The sequence below is a fragment of the Pithys albifrons genome, chromosome 4 (assembly GCF_047495875.1).
Source record: "Pithys albifrons albifrons isolate INPA30051 chromosome 4, PitAlb_v1, whole genome shotgun sequence".
In the NCBI taxonomy this organism is placed as follows: domain Eukaryota; kingdom Metazoa; phylum Chordata; class Aves; order Passeriformes; family Thamnophilidae; genus Pithys; species Pithys albifrons.
In genome coordinates this window covers 11,489,670-11,507,860 of record NC_092461.1, presented here as the reverse complement: position 1 = coordinate 11,507,860, position 18,191 = coordinate 11,489,670, and the positions used below count along the sequence as shown (strand labels likewise).

Genomic DNA, 18,191 nt, shown 5'->3' with positions numbered 1-18,191 from the left:
TGTGAATGAAATATAATCTTTCCAAAAATTCTTTTTGTACAAATGATCAGTGTAAATGTTGAGTGGAAAGATCTCTTTTGAGTTGTAATTTGTCAGATTTTTTCCAGATTTTATTTTATTACTCTTTTACTCATTTAAAACAAGTAGTAGTTTTGATATAGACTTAAAATAATTAAACCTTCCTTTTTGATCTTCACTTATCTTAGTAAATTTGAATAGCTTATTCATCTGTTCAGGGATTTTCCCTTTCAATTGTGTTCATTCTTCTGGTCTTCACTCCTGATTCCATTTTTGGTATTTCAGCAACCAGACATTGAAATGATCAGTGTCTGTTACTAAGGGAACAGTGGCTTTCTGTGTTGAGAACAGGGTGATGAGAGAGCTTTGCAGATGCAGGGTGGTGTCATGTGGGTTCTGCAGGGGTACAGGAGTGTGCCAGCAGCAGTGGGAGAACAAAGGAGGGGCAATATGAGCCAGGAGTGTGAGGCTTGTCTCTACTTCTGGATGTCTCTCCTTCTGGGGAGGAGTTGGAGAAGTGCATAAAGGGTGATCAGAATATTCTCTCCTGCTTCCTGGAAAAGTAAGGGTCAGGAGGCAGAGCTAAAAGGGAGGGAGATTGCAGGCTGGGAGTGTTTGTGTGTGCCTGTATAAAACCAAATTTCATGCTTGTTTTGTCATGCTAATTTAATTCCTGGATAGTAATAATGACCCATGAACTTGGCTACCTAAAGGCATTAAAATAAATAAATTAATACATGGCCACTCTTCTCCTGCACCTCGGGGATTCAGATATGAAATCTCTATATCCTGGGAATTTTAAGGTGGACTGCTTTCTATATTTCAGTACATGAAGCTTTTCTGTTCTAGGATAACTCAGTCATGCCACAGAGTGTGTGCCCTGCTGTGTATAGCTCTGTGGTAGGGCATGTAGATTTGGTTGGGTTTCAGACAGAAAACTTGTGTGACTACTGACACATTAAGGAGCTGAAAGCATGATTAAGTGAAGCTTGTGGATGAGATACTTCAGCAGCACCTGGGGATTTTTCTATCTTAGCTTCTTATGTTTTGTACTGGGTATTTTGGGGAAGCAGGCAGGGAAGGGGATATATTTGTACTGAATGGCAGCCTGGGGAAACCACTGGTTCAACAGGACAGTCGGAAAGTTTACCTTCATATCAGACAAGGAGGATTTTTTGTGATAGAATGTGTTTTTTTCTTTTTCTGTTTATTATTTTTTCTTTTCCTCTGGAATGTTTTGGAATTACAAAAATCCCTGCCGATGGTTGATGTTGTTGAGAAGACTCAGCAGCCAGACATTGAAATCGAGTGAATTTTGGGCTGCTTTCTAATGTGCAACAAAAGTGTATGGTTGGCCTGGTCACACAGGAAGAAAAACAAGAGGAAAGCGATAGGGGTTAATTAAGCCAGTAGCTTTATTAGCTCATTTGGTAGTGATCAGTCAGTAAAATGCACAATGCAGGTCGTGTAATTTTGACAGCTCATAGTCAGACATGTAACTGAAGTCCTTTTAGTTAGAATTGAAGGGCCTTTTAGTTATCCTCACTCCTACACAAAGGTTACAAGGGCAAGACTGAGGTCATTCTTTCTTTTCCTGTACCAAAAGCTGTGTGTGCTAACACTGTTGAATGCATTTCCATACCTCCTGTGGAACAAATACTTGCTTTGGTCATTGCTCACTCATAAAATGAAACCAGTCTCTCCTGAGCCTCCCTCTTCTCCAGACTGAACATCCCCAGCTCCCTCAGCCTTTCCTCATAGGACTTGTGATCCAGTCACTTCACCAGCCTTGTTTCTCTTCTCTGGACCTGCTCCAGCCCCTCAATATCTTTCCTAATCTGAGGGGCCCAGAACTGGACACAGCAGTTGCAGTGTGGCCTCACCAATGCTGAGTGCAGGGGAAGAATCACTGTCCTGGTCCTGCTGGCCACACTATTCCTGATGCAGCCCAGGATCCCATTGGCCTTCTTGGCACCTGGGCATACGTTGGCTCATGTTCAGCCTCCTGTCAATCAGCACCCCCAGGTCCCTTTCTGCCCTGGCTGTGGTAATCAGACTGTTAGAGTTGGGGGCTAATCTTAGAGAGGAGGAAATTGCCCTTGTAAATGGGCAATACATGATTTGCCCTTAAGGCTGGTCATTACATACTCTAACTGTGATGGAGTAAGATCTGGGCCAGGCAGGTTTGATGGATTAATTTGAATCTGTTGCTGGGAGTGACGTCACATTCAAGGCACCTTCCTAATATGTTTGCTCTGGCTCTGGCTGGACTCATGACTGGTGAGAAGGTTGAGGTGCTTTCTATAGAGTTTGGACTTGCTGTGTTAAATGACCTGAGTGGAGCCCCTCCTTGGAAAGTCATCACAAGGATTAATTAAAGTGATGTTATTGCTTTTCTGGCTTTATTGAAGTGGAGTTGCTTATGACTTTTTTCTGTGTCTGTGCATGTGCTGAGGTGAAGGAACATGAATGAAGGAACATGAATGAAATGGCAGTTTTCCTTTGAAGCTTGATCTCTGTTTCTGGCTCTCTGCAGTTTTTTAATGCATGTGCATGTATTCCCATGAATTTAAGACCAAAATAAATACAAGTTTTGTATGGAGTTCTGGTATAATCCCCCCTGCAAAGGAAAAGCTTTCCCTTTGAGATTTTTGTTCCCTTTTTATAATAAGCTTTAGGTTCTCATTTTTCCAAAGGTTGTGCATGTTAGCAGCAGTAATTTTCAAGAGTTTGCTAAGATTGTGAATGTTGGTGCTGATAATAAAATCTTCATGGCAACTTTTTCTCAGAAAATACACTGTTAGATATTGAAATTCTACGACTGAAAGAGAAAATGCAGGAAGCCATTCAGCTTCAGTGAAGAACTGAGGTAGGGTACCCATACAGTTGTTGAGTGTAGCCAGAAATACCTTGACTAAGATGTGTAGCCTTCTGGTGAGGGGTAACAATAAGCACCTCACCTCCTGCTTGTCACCAGCATTTTCAACAGTGCAGGCACTCCCAACACGGGTTACTAAAGACACACAATACCCCAGACAGAAAGGGAAGGTTTCTGTACTGCCTGGACATTTGTAATTCAGGCACAAACCCCTCAGCCTTATTTTGTGGGGTTTTGCATCAAGCCAGTGAGCTTCTGCCCAAGCTGTGAACAGCTTTAAATCAAACCTGATTCTTTGTCAGTGGTAGCAAGCAGTGGAAAATCTCCTCAGGCAAAATTGTTTGAGTGGAGCCAAGAGAAAAGCACTAGTGCAAACCAATGCAGTCCATGTCTGTTTGGAATGTGGGGTATTCCTGAAGTCCAGTAGCTTTTCTTGCTGCTTTTACTTCCCAGTAGCGGGTTCTGGAGTTCCCTTTGGAAATGGTGCCATGTTGTGCTCAAAGCCACGTGGCCCACAGCTCTGGAGAGCTTGGCAGAGGCTGTGCTGGCTGCAGAAATGAGATTTGTGGTGCTGCAGTGACCTGCTTGTGCAGCCTTTGCATTGTGCCAGGTGGATGCTCCAACTTCCTTGGCATTCATTGATGCTTTAAGTTGTGTGCTTTGTAAAAGGGATGGTAATGCACGCTGACAGAAGTTGGAGAACACTGCCTTAGCAACACTGAATTGTTTCTTTTCATCTTTGCCACAACTTTATTCTGGAAGAAAAAATCCTGAAAGTGTGGGAAATCCTGAAGTGTTGCACTGTTAGCTTATTTTCATGGCTGTGGCGCTGACCTCCTAGGATGCTTCCAGCCTTTTAACACAAAAGTTGAATTAGAGATTCTGTTGAATCCTTTCAGTTTCCTAAGGATTGGTAGTACATTTCTGAAACTAATTCACTTTCTCAAAACTGATGAATTGGACATTGTGGCTTGCTCTCTAAACTGCTTCTTGATTCATCAGTTATGTTGAGGTAGAAGGCAAAATCTGCCCAAGTTTTCAGAGTTGTCTTTCACAAGAGAGGACAGAGGAGGACTGTGACTCTGTTACTAAGGTTTTCAGGTTTAAGGACTCTGCAGCTTTGACTTCCTGTCTTTGGTCTGAGGACAGGTAATACACAATTTGCATGAGATGTTGCATTTTTTTGCTTTATTTGTTTACATGCAATGTGGTCGAACACTGAAAAGAATTGCTGAGAGAGGCTGGGGAACCTCTGTCCTTGCAGGTGTTCAGGTCTTGACTGGAGAAGTGTAAGCTTATTTGAGTTAATCTTTGCAATAAGCAGTGCTTTATGCTAGCTAAAGACTCATATTCAACGGTTCTTTTCAACCTAATTTGACTTTGTGAATTTATGGTTTTGAGTTTTGATCCTTAGGGACAGTGTTTCCCACTCTTTCTGTTCTTGACTAATCACTGTAGTGAAGAATTTTTTCTCATGTGTTGTGTGAAATCTGTGATGCCAGTTGGAACTTTGCACCTTCCAAATCATGCCTGTTGTTGTTTACTTCTGAACTATCTCTGTATGGAATCTAACCACTCTGCTGAGGAGAGGAATGAGATTTGCCTCCTTTTTTTTTATTTTGAGTCTGAGTAAACACCCTTGTGTCATCTTTTCCATGTATGCCACATGCTTCAAGCCCCTTGCTGTCTTAGCAGTACTTCTCTGTAGACAATAAGACAAGGCAAGGAAAAATACTGACTTGCTAACAAAAAATGGATGATTGCTTTAAATTGGCAAATCTACTGTTTCAAGTGAAATGTCTTATTTTCCCCATAGCTGCTTCTGAGACTGTGGCCTATTATGATCTTCTCAATGAGGTTTTGGTTTGAGAGGAGTTTAAGTGAAATGAGCCTGGAGACATACATGCCTTTCCTGACTCAACTGAGATGTCTTCATGAACTTGGAGGTCATGTGACCACATCTTTGGTTGGAAACTTGACCTTGAAGGAACAAAAGCCATTTTGAAAATGTTTTCTTAAGATTAGGGGGAGCACAATGGCCCAGGAAAATACTAGTTAAAAACAAGTTTGGTGAATGAACAGGTCTTTTGTCAGTGATCTCTTCTTTTGATAGAGTCAAATACACTGAAACTGCTGGCTTGTGTTAATGAAAATAACTGAGTGAAGAGAAGAATGGTCAGCCTTGGAGAGCATCAGTCTTGATATTTTTGGAAAATACCTTTGGTTGATTCACAGTTTTGGAACATCAAATTATTAAATTTCATTCTGTTTTGCTAAGTAAAACTTTTCTCTTAAGCGAAAATTTTAAAAAAAATAATAAAAACTTAAAGTTCATGTGCATCTTCTGTGATACAAAAACTTTGTGGTTAACTGTGTGTGTAGATAAGAGAATGGAAATGGTGGCTTCTGTGGTCTCACAGAAGGGAGGGGAGGAGGTTGGCTGGAAGGAATATATTGCCTTTAGAATAATATAACTAGAGAGATCATGTAACTTACTCTAGATAATAAAGAGTTCAGACAGTGCATGTGACAAGACAGACTCGTTTGTGTATGATCCAGTGTGAAAAAGAAGGGAGAGTAATGACTTGCTAACATGGAAACTCTTCATCCAGCCCTTTGTGCTCCTCACTATATTTCTTCCTACATTTTTCCTCAGTTATGAGGAATGGTCTGCTTTCCTACTCTCCTTTTTTATTTGTCTCCCAATACCCTTCTACAGTTAATAATGAGCAGGTGGATTGCACAGAAGGATTAGTTACATATCTACTCCTTGAATTTTTTTGCCTTTTGCTCAACTTCCAGTTTATTCTCGATAGTTGGTTTTGTTGTTCAGAAACAGAAACGGGGTTTTGATAAAAACAGTTGTTGCACATTCAGTTCATAAAGGCAGTTCACTAAAAATAAGTCATCAACTCATAGAGGAATCTTTATGAATAAACTTGCCTCCTTAGGACACTGAAAGTAATGGAACAGCTAATCCTAGAAATCATTTCCAGGCACAAGAAGGATGAGAAAGTCATCACGAGTAATCAGCGTGGCTTCATCAAGGGAAAGTCATGCTTGACCAATCTGTTAAACTTCTACAATTAAATGACTGGCCCAGTGGATAAGGGAAGAGAAGTGGATAGTGTGTCTACCTGGACTTCAGTCAGGCCTTTGACATGGTCTCTCATGAGTCTCACAGCTCCTCAAGCTGGTGCTGTAGGGGTTGGATGGGCAGACAGTGAGGTGGATTGAAAACTGAATGGCTGGATCCTGAGGGTGGTGATGAACTGTACAAAGTCTAGTTGGAGGCTGGAAATTAGTGATGTACCCCAGGGAACCATGAGTCCAGTCTTATTTAACATCTCATTAATAATCTGCATGTTAGGGCAGAGAGTACTCTCAGCAAGTTTGCTGATGACACAAAGCTGGGAGGAGTGGCTGAAAGACCATCCAGATGTTGCCATACAGAGGGACCCAACAGGCTGCAGAAATGGGCTGGCAGGAGCCTCAGCAAGCTCAGCCAGGAGAAGTGCAAAGTCCTGCACCTGGTAAGGAACAGCCCCCCCCACCAGTACATACTGGGGGCCACCCAGCTGGAAAGCAGATTGCTATAGAAGGACCTGGGGGTCCTGGTGAACACCAAGTTGAACATGAACCAGAGAAGTGTTCCTGCTACATGGAAGGCTACTGTTATCCCAGGCTGCACTGAAAGTATTGCCAAGTGAGCAGAGTGAGGTGTTCCTTCCCCTCTGCACAGCACTGATGAGGTCTCATCTGGAGTGCTGCGTTCAGCCCTGGGCTCCCCAGGAGAAGACTGATGTGGAGCTACTGGGGAGAGTCCAGCAAGAGACCATAAAGGTGATGAAGTGACTGGAGCATCTCTCCTATGAGGAAAGGCTGAGAGAGCTGGGACTGTTTAACCTGGAGAAAAGAAGGCTCAAGGGTGACTCTCAGCCATAGCTGAAGGGAGAGTGCAAAAGGGTCTTTTCAGTAGTGCCCAGTGTGGGAACCTTCTGGGTAGAAACAGCAATAGATGAGTTATTAATTAAATAAGTGAGCAGTTGGCAAGGACACAGTTGCTCACATGAGACTATAACTGTAACTTAGTATGTGACTAAAACAATGGCCTGTGTTTAAGAGAACAATGATCAATGCTTAGGTACGTGACTAAATTATAGAGAAACAATGTAGTTAAATGAAGACATAAAGATATATACGCAAATGTAATGCAAATAGTGAAAACCAATACGAATATGGATTGAGACTGGTGAGAATCGTATGTACAATATGTATAGGCAATCATTAAGTTGTTAGGTGCATGTTCAGCAGAAAAAATAGCATAAAAGCAAAGCTTGTACACATAATAAACTAGACTTCTAGATCATCATATTGATGTGTGAAGTGCCCATTATTCTTGCAACCAGAGGAAAACTCTAACAGCCCAGTCACAGGACAAGAGGTCATGGGCACAAACTGAAGCACGGATGGTTCTGTTGAAACATCCAGAAACACTTTTTCACTGTGAAGGTGAATCAAGCACTGTTACAGGTTACCCAGGGAACTTCTTGTGTCTCCATCCTTGGATATACGCAAAAGCTGTCTGGACGTGATCTGGACAGCTGTCTCTAGGGGTGAGGAGTTGGGGGCCAGATGGCTTCTGGAGATCTCTTCCAGCTTAAATGTTTGTATGATTCTGTGATATGTAGTATCAGTAGTGCTTCTGGTTGAGATGGATATAAAGTTGTATATTCTACTCTGTATTTACAAAGGCTTTTTTGAATGCAAACATCTTAGCAGAAATGCTTAATTTGCTTGGCCCTTCTGTGTAAAGTTCACATAACCTTAAAAGAGAAAATAGTATTTTCTTTTTAATGGATACACATTCATCATAAGAATGATGAAAACAAAGAAGAAGAAGGAGAAGTGGGGTATTCTGAATAGCCTTGTAGTGGCATCTGATGATCTCTGATCTTTTATAGATGATAGAAATATTTCATGGAGTGAGAGCATAATGTACAAGGAATTAAACTTGCTTGAATTTTGTATTGTTGGAAACAAAGTGAGCCTCCCATTTCACAGAAATTTTATCAACAGCAAACCAACAGGGATTGCCATCTTCCAACTGTAATATTCTGACACGTGTGGGAAGGGGCACAGCAGTAACTTTACATGCAACTTAGGAAAGGGCTGCAGTTCTTAATCAGTAAAAAATAATTTGGAGATAGAATATTTGTCTTGCAGCTACTGCCTTAATGTTCATTTCATATACTGTGACTCCTGTGATGCAGGAAGCTGTCTGATCCATCCTGTGCTGGAAGACTTCAGGATGTGGGATGACTTTTTGCACTTTTTGCTCTGGATTTGTATTGTTCCTTGTGCTGGGGTTTTAGGTTTTGTATAACTGTTTTTTGGGACAAAAAGATAATACTTTTTAGTCTGCCAAACTGTTGGCCACCCTCAGTTTTCTTTGTTGATTTGAAATGTGTTGCTGTTTTCCCAGGAAAGTAAAGGCATGTGTGGCACACTGTAAGCTTGTTGCTGGTAACTTGTTGATAGGATGCAGCTTGATTTTCTAATAAGGCATTTGTGTTGTGGTCTTATCAGAATGCCGGTGTATTGATATAAACAGCATATTTCTCAAGTTTACCACTGGGAATGATATCCAAGGAATAGTTTCCTGGGAATGTCCTTCCTTATTGACACAGGCCATTCTAGTAATCTTTGTTTTACTGTTTCTTCTTGCATGTTAATATGTGTGCATTTTCTTTCATATTGCACTCAAGTTTCAGTATGTATGTTACCAAATATGTTATGGTGTAAAAATTCTATGAATTATAATCTGTGTATTGAGGGCAATTGACTACATTTCATGCCACACATTTGAAACAGAAGAGCAGAAGGTGTAGTCTTTCTTTTTCAAATAGTAATTAAACTTAACGTATATTTACTTTCCTTGTATTTAAATACTACTACTGTACAGAAAATCCATTTTATGTAGATGTAAACATGCTGTATTGTCACATTCAGAGAGAAGTCTCAGAAACTCCAGTTGACTGCCTTTTCCTTTACCAGGACAGGCAGTTCTGAGAATTTATAATGGTGAGTTTAATTACTCTTTGAAAACTTGCCTGCAAGTGTAGGAGACCTTTTTTGGAAGAATTATTTGAGGAAAGGGGAATTTATGTTGCTCACAGAAGCTTTGCTGTCTGGGAAAGAACATCCTCCCATGGATACTTTGGTATTTTTTCTTCTCTTGCCCTACAGAGGAGTTAACTCCTTGAAAAGATAAGCTTCTTACAGACAACCTTGGAGGCCCTGCAAGGAGGGGTCAGGCAAGCCTTTAAAAAGTCCTGGAGAGAAAAAATTGGTGTGTCTTTTCATGCCTGATGTAGGTGGTTCCATCATGTCAGTGCTCTCAGCTTTCAGAAATAAATTTTCCTAACTCCTTCTGCACCTGTGTCTGGGGTACCTGCGTGCTATTTTCTCTCATGTTGCCCTTGGATATAATTTGAATATTTGAATATTGTCCTTTTCTTGCATTTAGAGCTTTCCTGGTTATAATGTGCTACCAGGTCAACGTGAACAAGAAAACTGTACATATTAAGAGCAATACTTCTTCCTAAGCATTGTCTTGATTTCTATTTATCAATATAGAGAAATAACCACTTCTGCAAATAGTACTCTGAGGCTGCAAGGCAGAAGTCCCTAAAGGCCATTCAGCAGTGCTATTTTGAGAAATGAATGCTCCAGTCGTCATTTTCTTTCAGACAGTGACAGAAGTCACCTCCAGAACACCTTTCCCTTTGGTGCTGTATGTGAAAGTAACGCTGCAGAGCAGCACAGTATTGTACATGTCCCTGTTGGGTGTGTTTGGAGGGAGAAAAGCAGAAGTTTACAACCTGAGATGCTCAGTAAGTAGTTATGTATGAGGACAAATTCCCTCAAAACAGATATTTTTTTCAGTGGTGTGGGGAATATGTGGCTTCCATGATGTACAAGTTACAACATCCATTTCCAGTCTAACTGGATCCAGGTATCCTGTTCCTCTTGGTTTGGATTCAGGCATCTTTCCCAAGTTTCTGATAATAAGCATTAATTTGCGCTGAAGATGGGTAGGAGAGGGAATGAGGCTTTTGATGAAAGGTAAGTTTCCCAGAGCATTTGCTTCACTGCAAGGAAGACACATTACTGCTGTCTCTAAAATGCATCCTAACAGGGTGGTTCACATAAAGAAGATGCCCAGGTTTTAACAGTCTTTGTTAATTTTAGCTCCATTTCTGCTACCTTGCAAAAGTCTCATGTATTTTCCTTCTCATTTAGTGACCTTTCTCTTCTGATTTTAAAATACAAACTTAAGGATCAAAGAAGCTGCACCCAGTCCAATCACGCGGGTTAACATGCTCCTATATTGTTATGTGAGATACATTTTTTGTCTGTTTGTGTAGTCAAATTTTCTTAGTCTTGATGGTGATGAAACTGATTTTTAAGGAGCCTGTTAGCAGTCAGTGAAAGGAAAGTCTGTTCAATGCCATTTCATAGAATGCTGATTTGCTAACATAGCACAGAACTTTCAGTCCTTCTCACATGAATCCTAGAGTTTAGAATGAATTTGTCTTTTGAATCAATTAATTCTGGCTATATTGATTTGCTTTTTCCACACTGGTGGAGCCAGGCTTTTATGCTTCAATGTTGGCATAATAGATTTTGAACATGGCTGTTCCCTATGGCTTCTTCATATCTTCGATGCTTAGAGCTTTATTATTAATCAAAAGTATCTCATACTGCAAGTCTCTTCCAAAAGGCTTTGACATAATTTGCGTTGTTTTCTTCTTTGTTATATTATTGTCATTTTATGCAACGGCAAGAAACAAACATTTTTTTGAATCCTGATGCTGAAAATGAGTAAGTATTTAAGTAGTGTGAGTCATTAGTAAAGATTTAAGTGTTAGTTACACATACAAATACCTGTATTAAGAATAATTTATTTCTGATGCATATCTTTGTTTTGTTTCTCTTCTTTCTTCCAACAGAAAACTGTTTCATCTCCAACTGTATCACGCCTTACAGATACTTCAAAATTCACGGGTTCTCACAAAGAGAGGTTTGATGCCAGCGGGAAAGGAAAAGGCAGAGCTGGCCGAGAAGATCTGGTGGATAACTCAGGATATGTATCTGGTTATAAGCATGCAGGCACATACGATCATAAAGTACAAGGAAACAAGTAAGACTGAGGGTTTACAGCACAGAGGGGGATAGAGTATATATTCGTAAGAATGATGTTATGAATCCCACATATTTTGGTTATTGTGAATGTTAAGACTATGTTGTCAAGAAGTTGTCTTCAGGAACTGGAACTGATTTCAACATCTGCTGAGCTATTAGCAGCACAATGCCACTTCATTACATTCCTCATGCATATATTGGCAAAAGTTTAATAAATATATAGGTACAAAAATACATACTTTTTTGAGATTTAGAAGAAAAACCCCAACAAACAACAAAGCCAAAGTCAAAAGCAGTTATAACACACTTTGTCAGTTCAAGCAAAATATCTCAAACATTCCTAGATGTCCAGTTGCCCTGAGGATGTCAAAGAGAACCTCTTGAAAAGAGGGTCTTTCATAGCAGTCTTTCTGAAGAATATCCTATTCATTATACAGTTTAATTTGACTACTGTTTTGGGGTGTTTTTTTTAAATGTCTTATATGGGATATGGCACTTTCCTTAAAACATTCAACAATACACTATTGGGGAGTAAGTGGTTGTAATATAGTAGGTGCTAGCCTGTAATTGTCATACACCACTTATGGAAAAACTGAAAAAAGTTCTTTCTAGGACAGTATGGTTCTAAAGTATTTTATGTCAACAGAAAGAGGTGGAAAATACCAGCCCTTACTTTCCTCCTGTCTATACTTTGTCCTTGTTACTGTGTGTACTGTTGTAGCATGGTTCTGACTGGCTGGATTTGAATGGAGCTAATGGTACTAACCTGAGAGGTGAGGAACAAGACATTACTAAGAAAGTCTGTTAAAACTTTTTGCAGCCTGTTTTCAAGTTTGTACTGCCTCACATTGGAAATGAAAGGGGCATTAAGCTAATAATGCTTTAAAATACTGGTTTTGACTAAACACTGCCCTTCAGATTGCTAATAAATTAATGTTATTATGCACATACATTGGCACATAGTCCTTTTAAGCTCTAATATATGTAGGAAAAGCTTATGGCCCCTTGGAATAAGAACATTTACAACTAATATATATGTAATTAGGTGCAATTCGCCCAACAAAATATGCCATTATAACTGGGCTACTTTTTGTTAGATTTGTTTGAAGCCAAGGGCTCTTATTCCCTTTTCACTTTGCTGTCAAACTTGAGAGTAATAGTATTACTGGGCATAGCTTTCCACTGTTACCAGGAGAGCCAGTGCCACAGGCTTAAGGTCCAGTCAACTGAGTGTGACCTGCCTGAGGCCCAGAATACCAAAAGAAATTAATTGGAATAAAAATAAACTTCTTTTTTATTGGCTGAAAAGTAGAGAAAAGGCCACTCCAGTTTTCTTCTGCAAGAGCTAAACAAGTACCCTGATGTATTACTGTGATTCTCTAAAGTTAGGAATGATAAGATACTCAGTATTCAAAACCAGCTGCTTGCAGTTCTGCTTTGCTTTCTTTCAAAAAGAGCTCAGGCACTGGTTTTCATGTTCAACTCTGAATAAAGGTTAGTAGATGTATTGCTCTCCCTCCCCCCACTTGTATCAGCATCCCACTCAGAGTACATACATTTAGGTGTGCAGTGTGTGCTGTGATGTGCAGTGCAGGCCAACAGTTTGTATTTGGCCAGTGTATGGAGAGGGAGCACCAGTTTTAGCCCTCACTCTGTTCATACTTTGTTCTGCTGACATTGCGTGGTGGCCTTTCTTGTAACTTTGCCTTCAGTAACCCTTTGAGCCCATAGGTCAGCCTGAAACCAAAACAACAATAGCAAACAAAAGGCAGGGGCTTCCTTGGGGACTTTGAGATCTTTTTGTTTGTTTCTAATTTATTTTGGCATTTGTTTTTAAGAGGGAGGGAAGTTTGCCAAAACTCAGGATAAGTTCTTATAAAGATTTAAATGGCTTTCCCCATGGACAGCTCTGGTTACCTGGGAAGATTTTTGATGTATGTAAGGATGCTCAGGAGGAGAAGCATCCAGCTTTGTGAATCCTTTCCAAAAGATACCCAATGTTCTTGAAGAAAAATTTCCAGGCTTTTCCACTCCTGTCTTGCACTGGTGACCTGTCACAGCCCAAAGCAGAAACAGCATACTTGATACCAACAATAGCAAAATGCTTCCAGCATGGTAGTGAACTCTCTAAATGTAGAGAACCTTCTTCTATGCCAGTGGTGCCTGTGCACCTGAAGAAGGCTCTGGGATAGTCCTGTTTATTTATGAATAAAAAGGCTGAGCCTCTAACCCTTGATAAACCCTTCAGATAAGTTACAGGCAAAACCAGTGTTCCTGTTTTTCCCATTGACTTTAGGACCTCACTCATAACAGTGGTAACTGAAAAGATCTGGACCCAGCCTGAATAAAGGGTGAAGTCCAGCCTTCTGCAGAGCCCTGTCAGCACACTTGATTCTGGCTGTTTGTTGCTAGCTAGCTGCCTTTTCTAGCACATCAGGTGACACTGAACCTGAGGTGCACAAGGGACAGGCTTTCTCAGGTACCCAAATATAGAGTGTCAGTAATGCCAGAATATTGCCACGTAGGAGGAGTGATTGGTTAGGAAGGTTTTAAGGTATAATTAGGTTTTAAGTTGTTAGTTCAAAGTGTGAGAGACCAGGACATTCATAAGATAGAAGGCATGCAAAGGAATTGAGAGTGCAGACAGATCCAAACTGACACTGCCTAGAAATTGAGCTGCTCTATTCGCTTTAAAAAAGGATGGAACGTGCTAGGGTTCTGCCAGAGTTTACTTAGCATTGCTTGTACATTATAAAATCCCTGCCATGAACCAAAGCACTTTGTATGGACCTGATGCAAACTTCGAAATTCTTTCAATGGCATAGTAAGTTTGGGATCAGGACCTGAGAAGATGGTTCAGATAGCAGTATTTTATTTTGAAGAACACAGTTCTTTGTTTCTTCTTCGTTTCTACAGTCTGTTATTTTTAAACCTCAAGCTGGTGCATGAAAAGAAGACATTCTGATGTGATAGTTACAAAGAAACGTTGTGGCTGGAAAGGTAGTACTTTGTAAAGGTGTTTCTCTTTTACTGTGCTTGGTGTGAAAGTTAATGGCTATGAATAAAAGCACCATATGCAGCTGCATGTTAGGGGTTCAGCCAACTACTTAAGCTCTTACTTTTCCACTAAGATCAGCAGGAAATTAAATGCCTAAATACTAGGTTGATTATTAGCTCTTAAGTTCCAGGTCTGCTTGGGAATGAGGCAAAATACATTTTCTTACTTGTCTGCTGTTCCCTCAACTCTCAGAACAGTAAGTACAGCTGGTACCTCAAAGATGATGAGGAGGAACACTTGAGGAGGTGCAGGAGGTGCCTCATTTTCAGCCTTTGAAATGTTCTGGAGCATATTCTCTTCCTGTGCACCATGCTGCAGATTGTAACTAATATCTGAGGGAAGGTCATGGGTATCTAATAAGGTTTACTGTCATCTCTTTTTTGAGGCATCTCAACTCATTCCATCTAAATTTCCAGCTTGATTTTTAGCATATATGCAGCACAGTCCTGTGTGACATCTTCTGTAAAGCCCTGTTGTTCCTAATTGTCTTTGCTTTTGTTAGTACAGAACATTCTACCAAAAGAAATGTGACCCAATAGTTCAGGTAGCTTTTAGAAATTACCTTACAGAACAAACTCAAACACTATTTAAATATTGTGGCAGCACACAATCTTACCTGTATGTCCACTGAGGCTTAATCTGACCACCAAAACCTTTGCAAGATTGAGGGCAAGAAATAAAAACCCTTACTGAGGCAAATGAATAGTCCTTACATGTAATTTTCTAAAAATAACCAAGTTTTAAAATTAAATATGTAGAAGTCAGAAGGGATTTTCTTGTTAGTGCTTGCTTACTAATTCCCTCCAGGAGCTGGAGTTACTTGTTGAGAGTTTTGCCACCATCAATGGGGAAATAACAAAAGTAAAAATTATTGTCTTGATCTTTGTGATTTTCAAAGCTATCACAACAGTGTTACAGAGAAGCAGACTTTAAAAACATAAATCATTTCAATAGTCATATGTAAACATTGTCATTAATTGTAATCAAATATTTGGAATCCCAAGAGAAATGTTGAATATTGGACAGAGGCAAAAATCTAGCCCCCTTTTTTATCTTAAACCTACTGTATCTCTGCATCCTTTTCATTTAAGGAAGGGAAAGGGAGATTTCAAAACAACTCACATGTCACAGCTTGTGTTTTTCGTCAGCATAGAGATTGTCCTTCAAAGATACTTTGGCTTGAAGTGTGCATTTTACTGTCCTTACCTACATTAAAAATTCTTCTGACAATTTTTGGCATTGTACAAAGCCTTGTTCACAAATTAGCATTTCAGTCATCCATAGTTTCCCTCTATTGGCTCAATTAATATTTTTTATGGTAGCTGGAACTAGGCAGAAACAGAAAGGGAAATGACTACTGTGGATTTGATTTACAAGTGGTAGGTAAGTATCCCAGCCATCTGTAACCATCTGTAGAGAAAATCCTCATGTTTCTTCCCCCAAAACCAAAACATTAAAGTTGTAATTGATAGGGTTTTTCCTTAAGGCTTTTCATACTTATAAAATTAATTTTAATTCTTTGTGCCTGCCTGCATGTATGATACTCAAAACATAACATAACCCTGCCTTCAGTGATGCATGTATTCTGGGGGCACATGCCTGTCATCCATGAATAAGAATTCTCTGTTTGCACTGGCCAAAAGCAAACCTTTAACCTTCATGATAGAGCAAATGTGATGTGTTGCACTAGTGTGTGTCCTCTTAACCGACTGTTAGCCTTGCGTGTGTGCCAAAATGACTACACCTTTGTGTACCTTGTTTGTAGTGTGAATAATATGTTCTTGGCTCGTCAGTTAATTGGTAATAAGTAATGTAATGCACAAGACTTGTGTAGGTTTATGTGTGTGTGTGTGTACACATACTCTTTGGATCCAGCTAAGTAGTTAAACCTTTTAAATATTGATGCAAACCTTAAATCTTATTAGGTCCAAGCTCTAGTCCTGCAGCCAGAGCTGTTGGGCTTGGCCAGTTGGGGACATTGCCATTCTCCCTTCATAACATGAAGGTAAAGGTCTAAGGTGGCTTTTATGGGTTTACCTGTCTACGCTGTTCTTATTCTGAGGGTGATCACTCTTCAACAATTCTAACATAGACTTTGTGTGACCAGAGGACTTTCTCCATACTGAGGAAGTAGGAGAGAAAAAGTTAGGGTGAAAGCAAACTTTCCTCTGAGTGCTCTCAAGAAACCATTTAAAATTATGCTTGGCATGGAGCCTATATTTTAATTTGCCCAAACTTTGTGAAGCAAGTTGACACTACATATACACATAGTTATTCATCATCCATTAGTAAGTATAAAGTCATGGTATAATGAGAAGGGAACAGGAAACAATAGTGTCATACAATGCCAGTGAACTCAAGTCTTGCTTGGACCTTTATAAAATTAAATACCTGAAGCATAATGACAGCTCTCACACTTGTGTGAAGTTCTTGGTCTGGGTACCTGAGCTTGCTACATGTGTACCTCCTGTATTTGGAGTGTTTGCCGTAAAATGGCATTTAGACATTCAGTCGCTCATTTTGTGTACCCCCAAGTGCCCATTTGGCTTACCAAATATAAGGTAGAAACGGTGATGAGGATTGTTCTTTTTAAATCTCCAGGATCCCAAAACTAGTGAGAGACCTGTAGTTGCATTCATGCTTGGTCATTAAAGTCCAAACCGGTGCTTTGAGTGATGTCCCAGCTAAGAACGGTGCTTGTGGAAGCAAAAGATCTATGCGGGTAGAACCTCCATGTCTTAATTGTCCAAGCAATTTGTTTTTGCAGGGAGACAAAAACTGTAATAAATTTGATTTTTTTTCATGTTTTTCAGTATATTAACCTTGGCTATATTGTTTCAAATTCCCTATGGAAAAGGTGGCTTTCAAAACAAGTTTAAGATACAACTCTTTGCTTTATTGTCAGAAAACATCTGAATTGGCTTATTTCGTTCTAGCTAATCAAGTCCACTCAAGGTGGCCTTTGGCAAGAGAAGCCTGATAAAAAATAGAAGGGCAAAAATCCAGCCTCTTTTCTGGGTGTTCTTGACAGACATTTGCAATGTTTGTAGTGTGAAATGATTTTTTAAGAAATAAGCTGTGTTTCATATTCGGGCACATGCACATGTGTGTACACACTGACACTACTTTGGGGCATGTCTATACATGAGGGCAAAAGTACAGAAGAGGCTTTTTATTTTAAATACCTTCCATTTGGAAATTGAGATTGAAATGCTCAACTGACTAACCCGATCTGGAAAAATGTGAAGCTACTACCGTATTCCATTGCAGCTAAACAGCCAATGAATTGATTTTCAAATGTAGTTATACTGCATCTCTTTTGTGAGTTACAGTAAAGTTTATGGCACTGTACAAAGTGAATTTTTATGTAAACATTGGTAAAGGTCTTAAAGATGGCTTTTATAACTTGCCCTTCTGTTATCTTTATGCGAGATTCTTCTATTTGCACATTCTTCAGAAAAGATTAGAAACATGAATAAAGTTACATTCAAATCAACTAAAAATTTAGCCCTAAGAATACATTCAGTTAGTCCATCTTTGCATTTTGATCAAGAGATATATTATGGATGAACAACAAAATTAGAAAAAAAGATGGCAGTCCATAGCCCCACAGTGGTGAATTATTTGAAGTTCCAGTTTACATCAGATGCATTTCTGTATGCTTGCATTTGCTTAAATGCTATTTTTAAAAAAGTAATTAAATAATGTGAAATAATTCAGCCTGGGCTCTGTTAAATAGGGTTATATTAATGCAACTGAAATGCTGTTTATGTCTGTAATATTCATGCTAAATATGTACAAGCTTTTTACAGAGGCTTTGTGTAAAGTCAGTTAACCTACAAACTGATGTCCTGTATAGAATCTTGTTGGCAAACTACTTTTGTTAGCACTGTAGTGTATGAAAAGGCAAGATCATAGCCAAAAATAAGTTCTGGAGTGCAAAAAACATGTTTGTTTTTATCTGTGTGCAGAATATATCAACTCTGGCAAACTATTGCAGCAGGGAAAATTTTTTGTATAATGCTTATA

The 18,191-nt window shown here is 39.5% G+C and overlaps 1 protein-coding gene across 3 annotated transcripts in view; it reads left to right on the top strand.

Moving 5' to 3' along the window:
• TPPP (tubulin polymerization promoting protein) overlaps positions 1-18,191 on the top strand; it is a 76,118-nt gene that overhangs the window by 46,507 nt on the left and 11,420 nt on the right. For all 3 annotated transcript variants that reach the window (XM_071553436.1, XM_071553437.1, XM_071553435.1), the window contains exon 4: positions 10,912-11,102. In XM_071553436.1, coding sequence (XP_071409537.1) covers positions 10,912-11,102 — 191 coding nt within the window. The remainder of the gene's footprint in view (positions 1-10,911; positions 11,103-18,191) is intronic.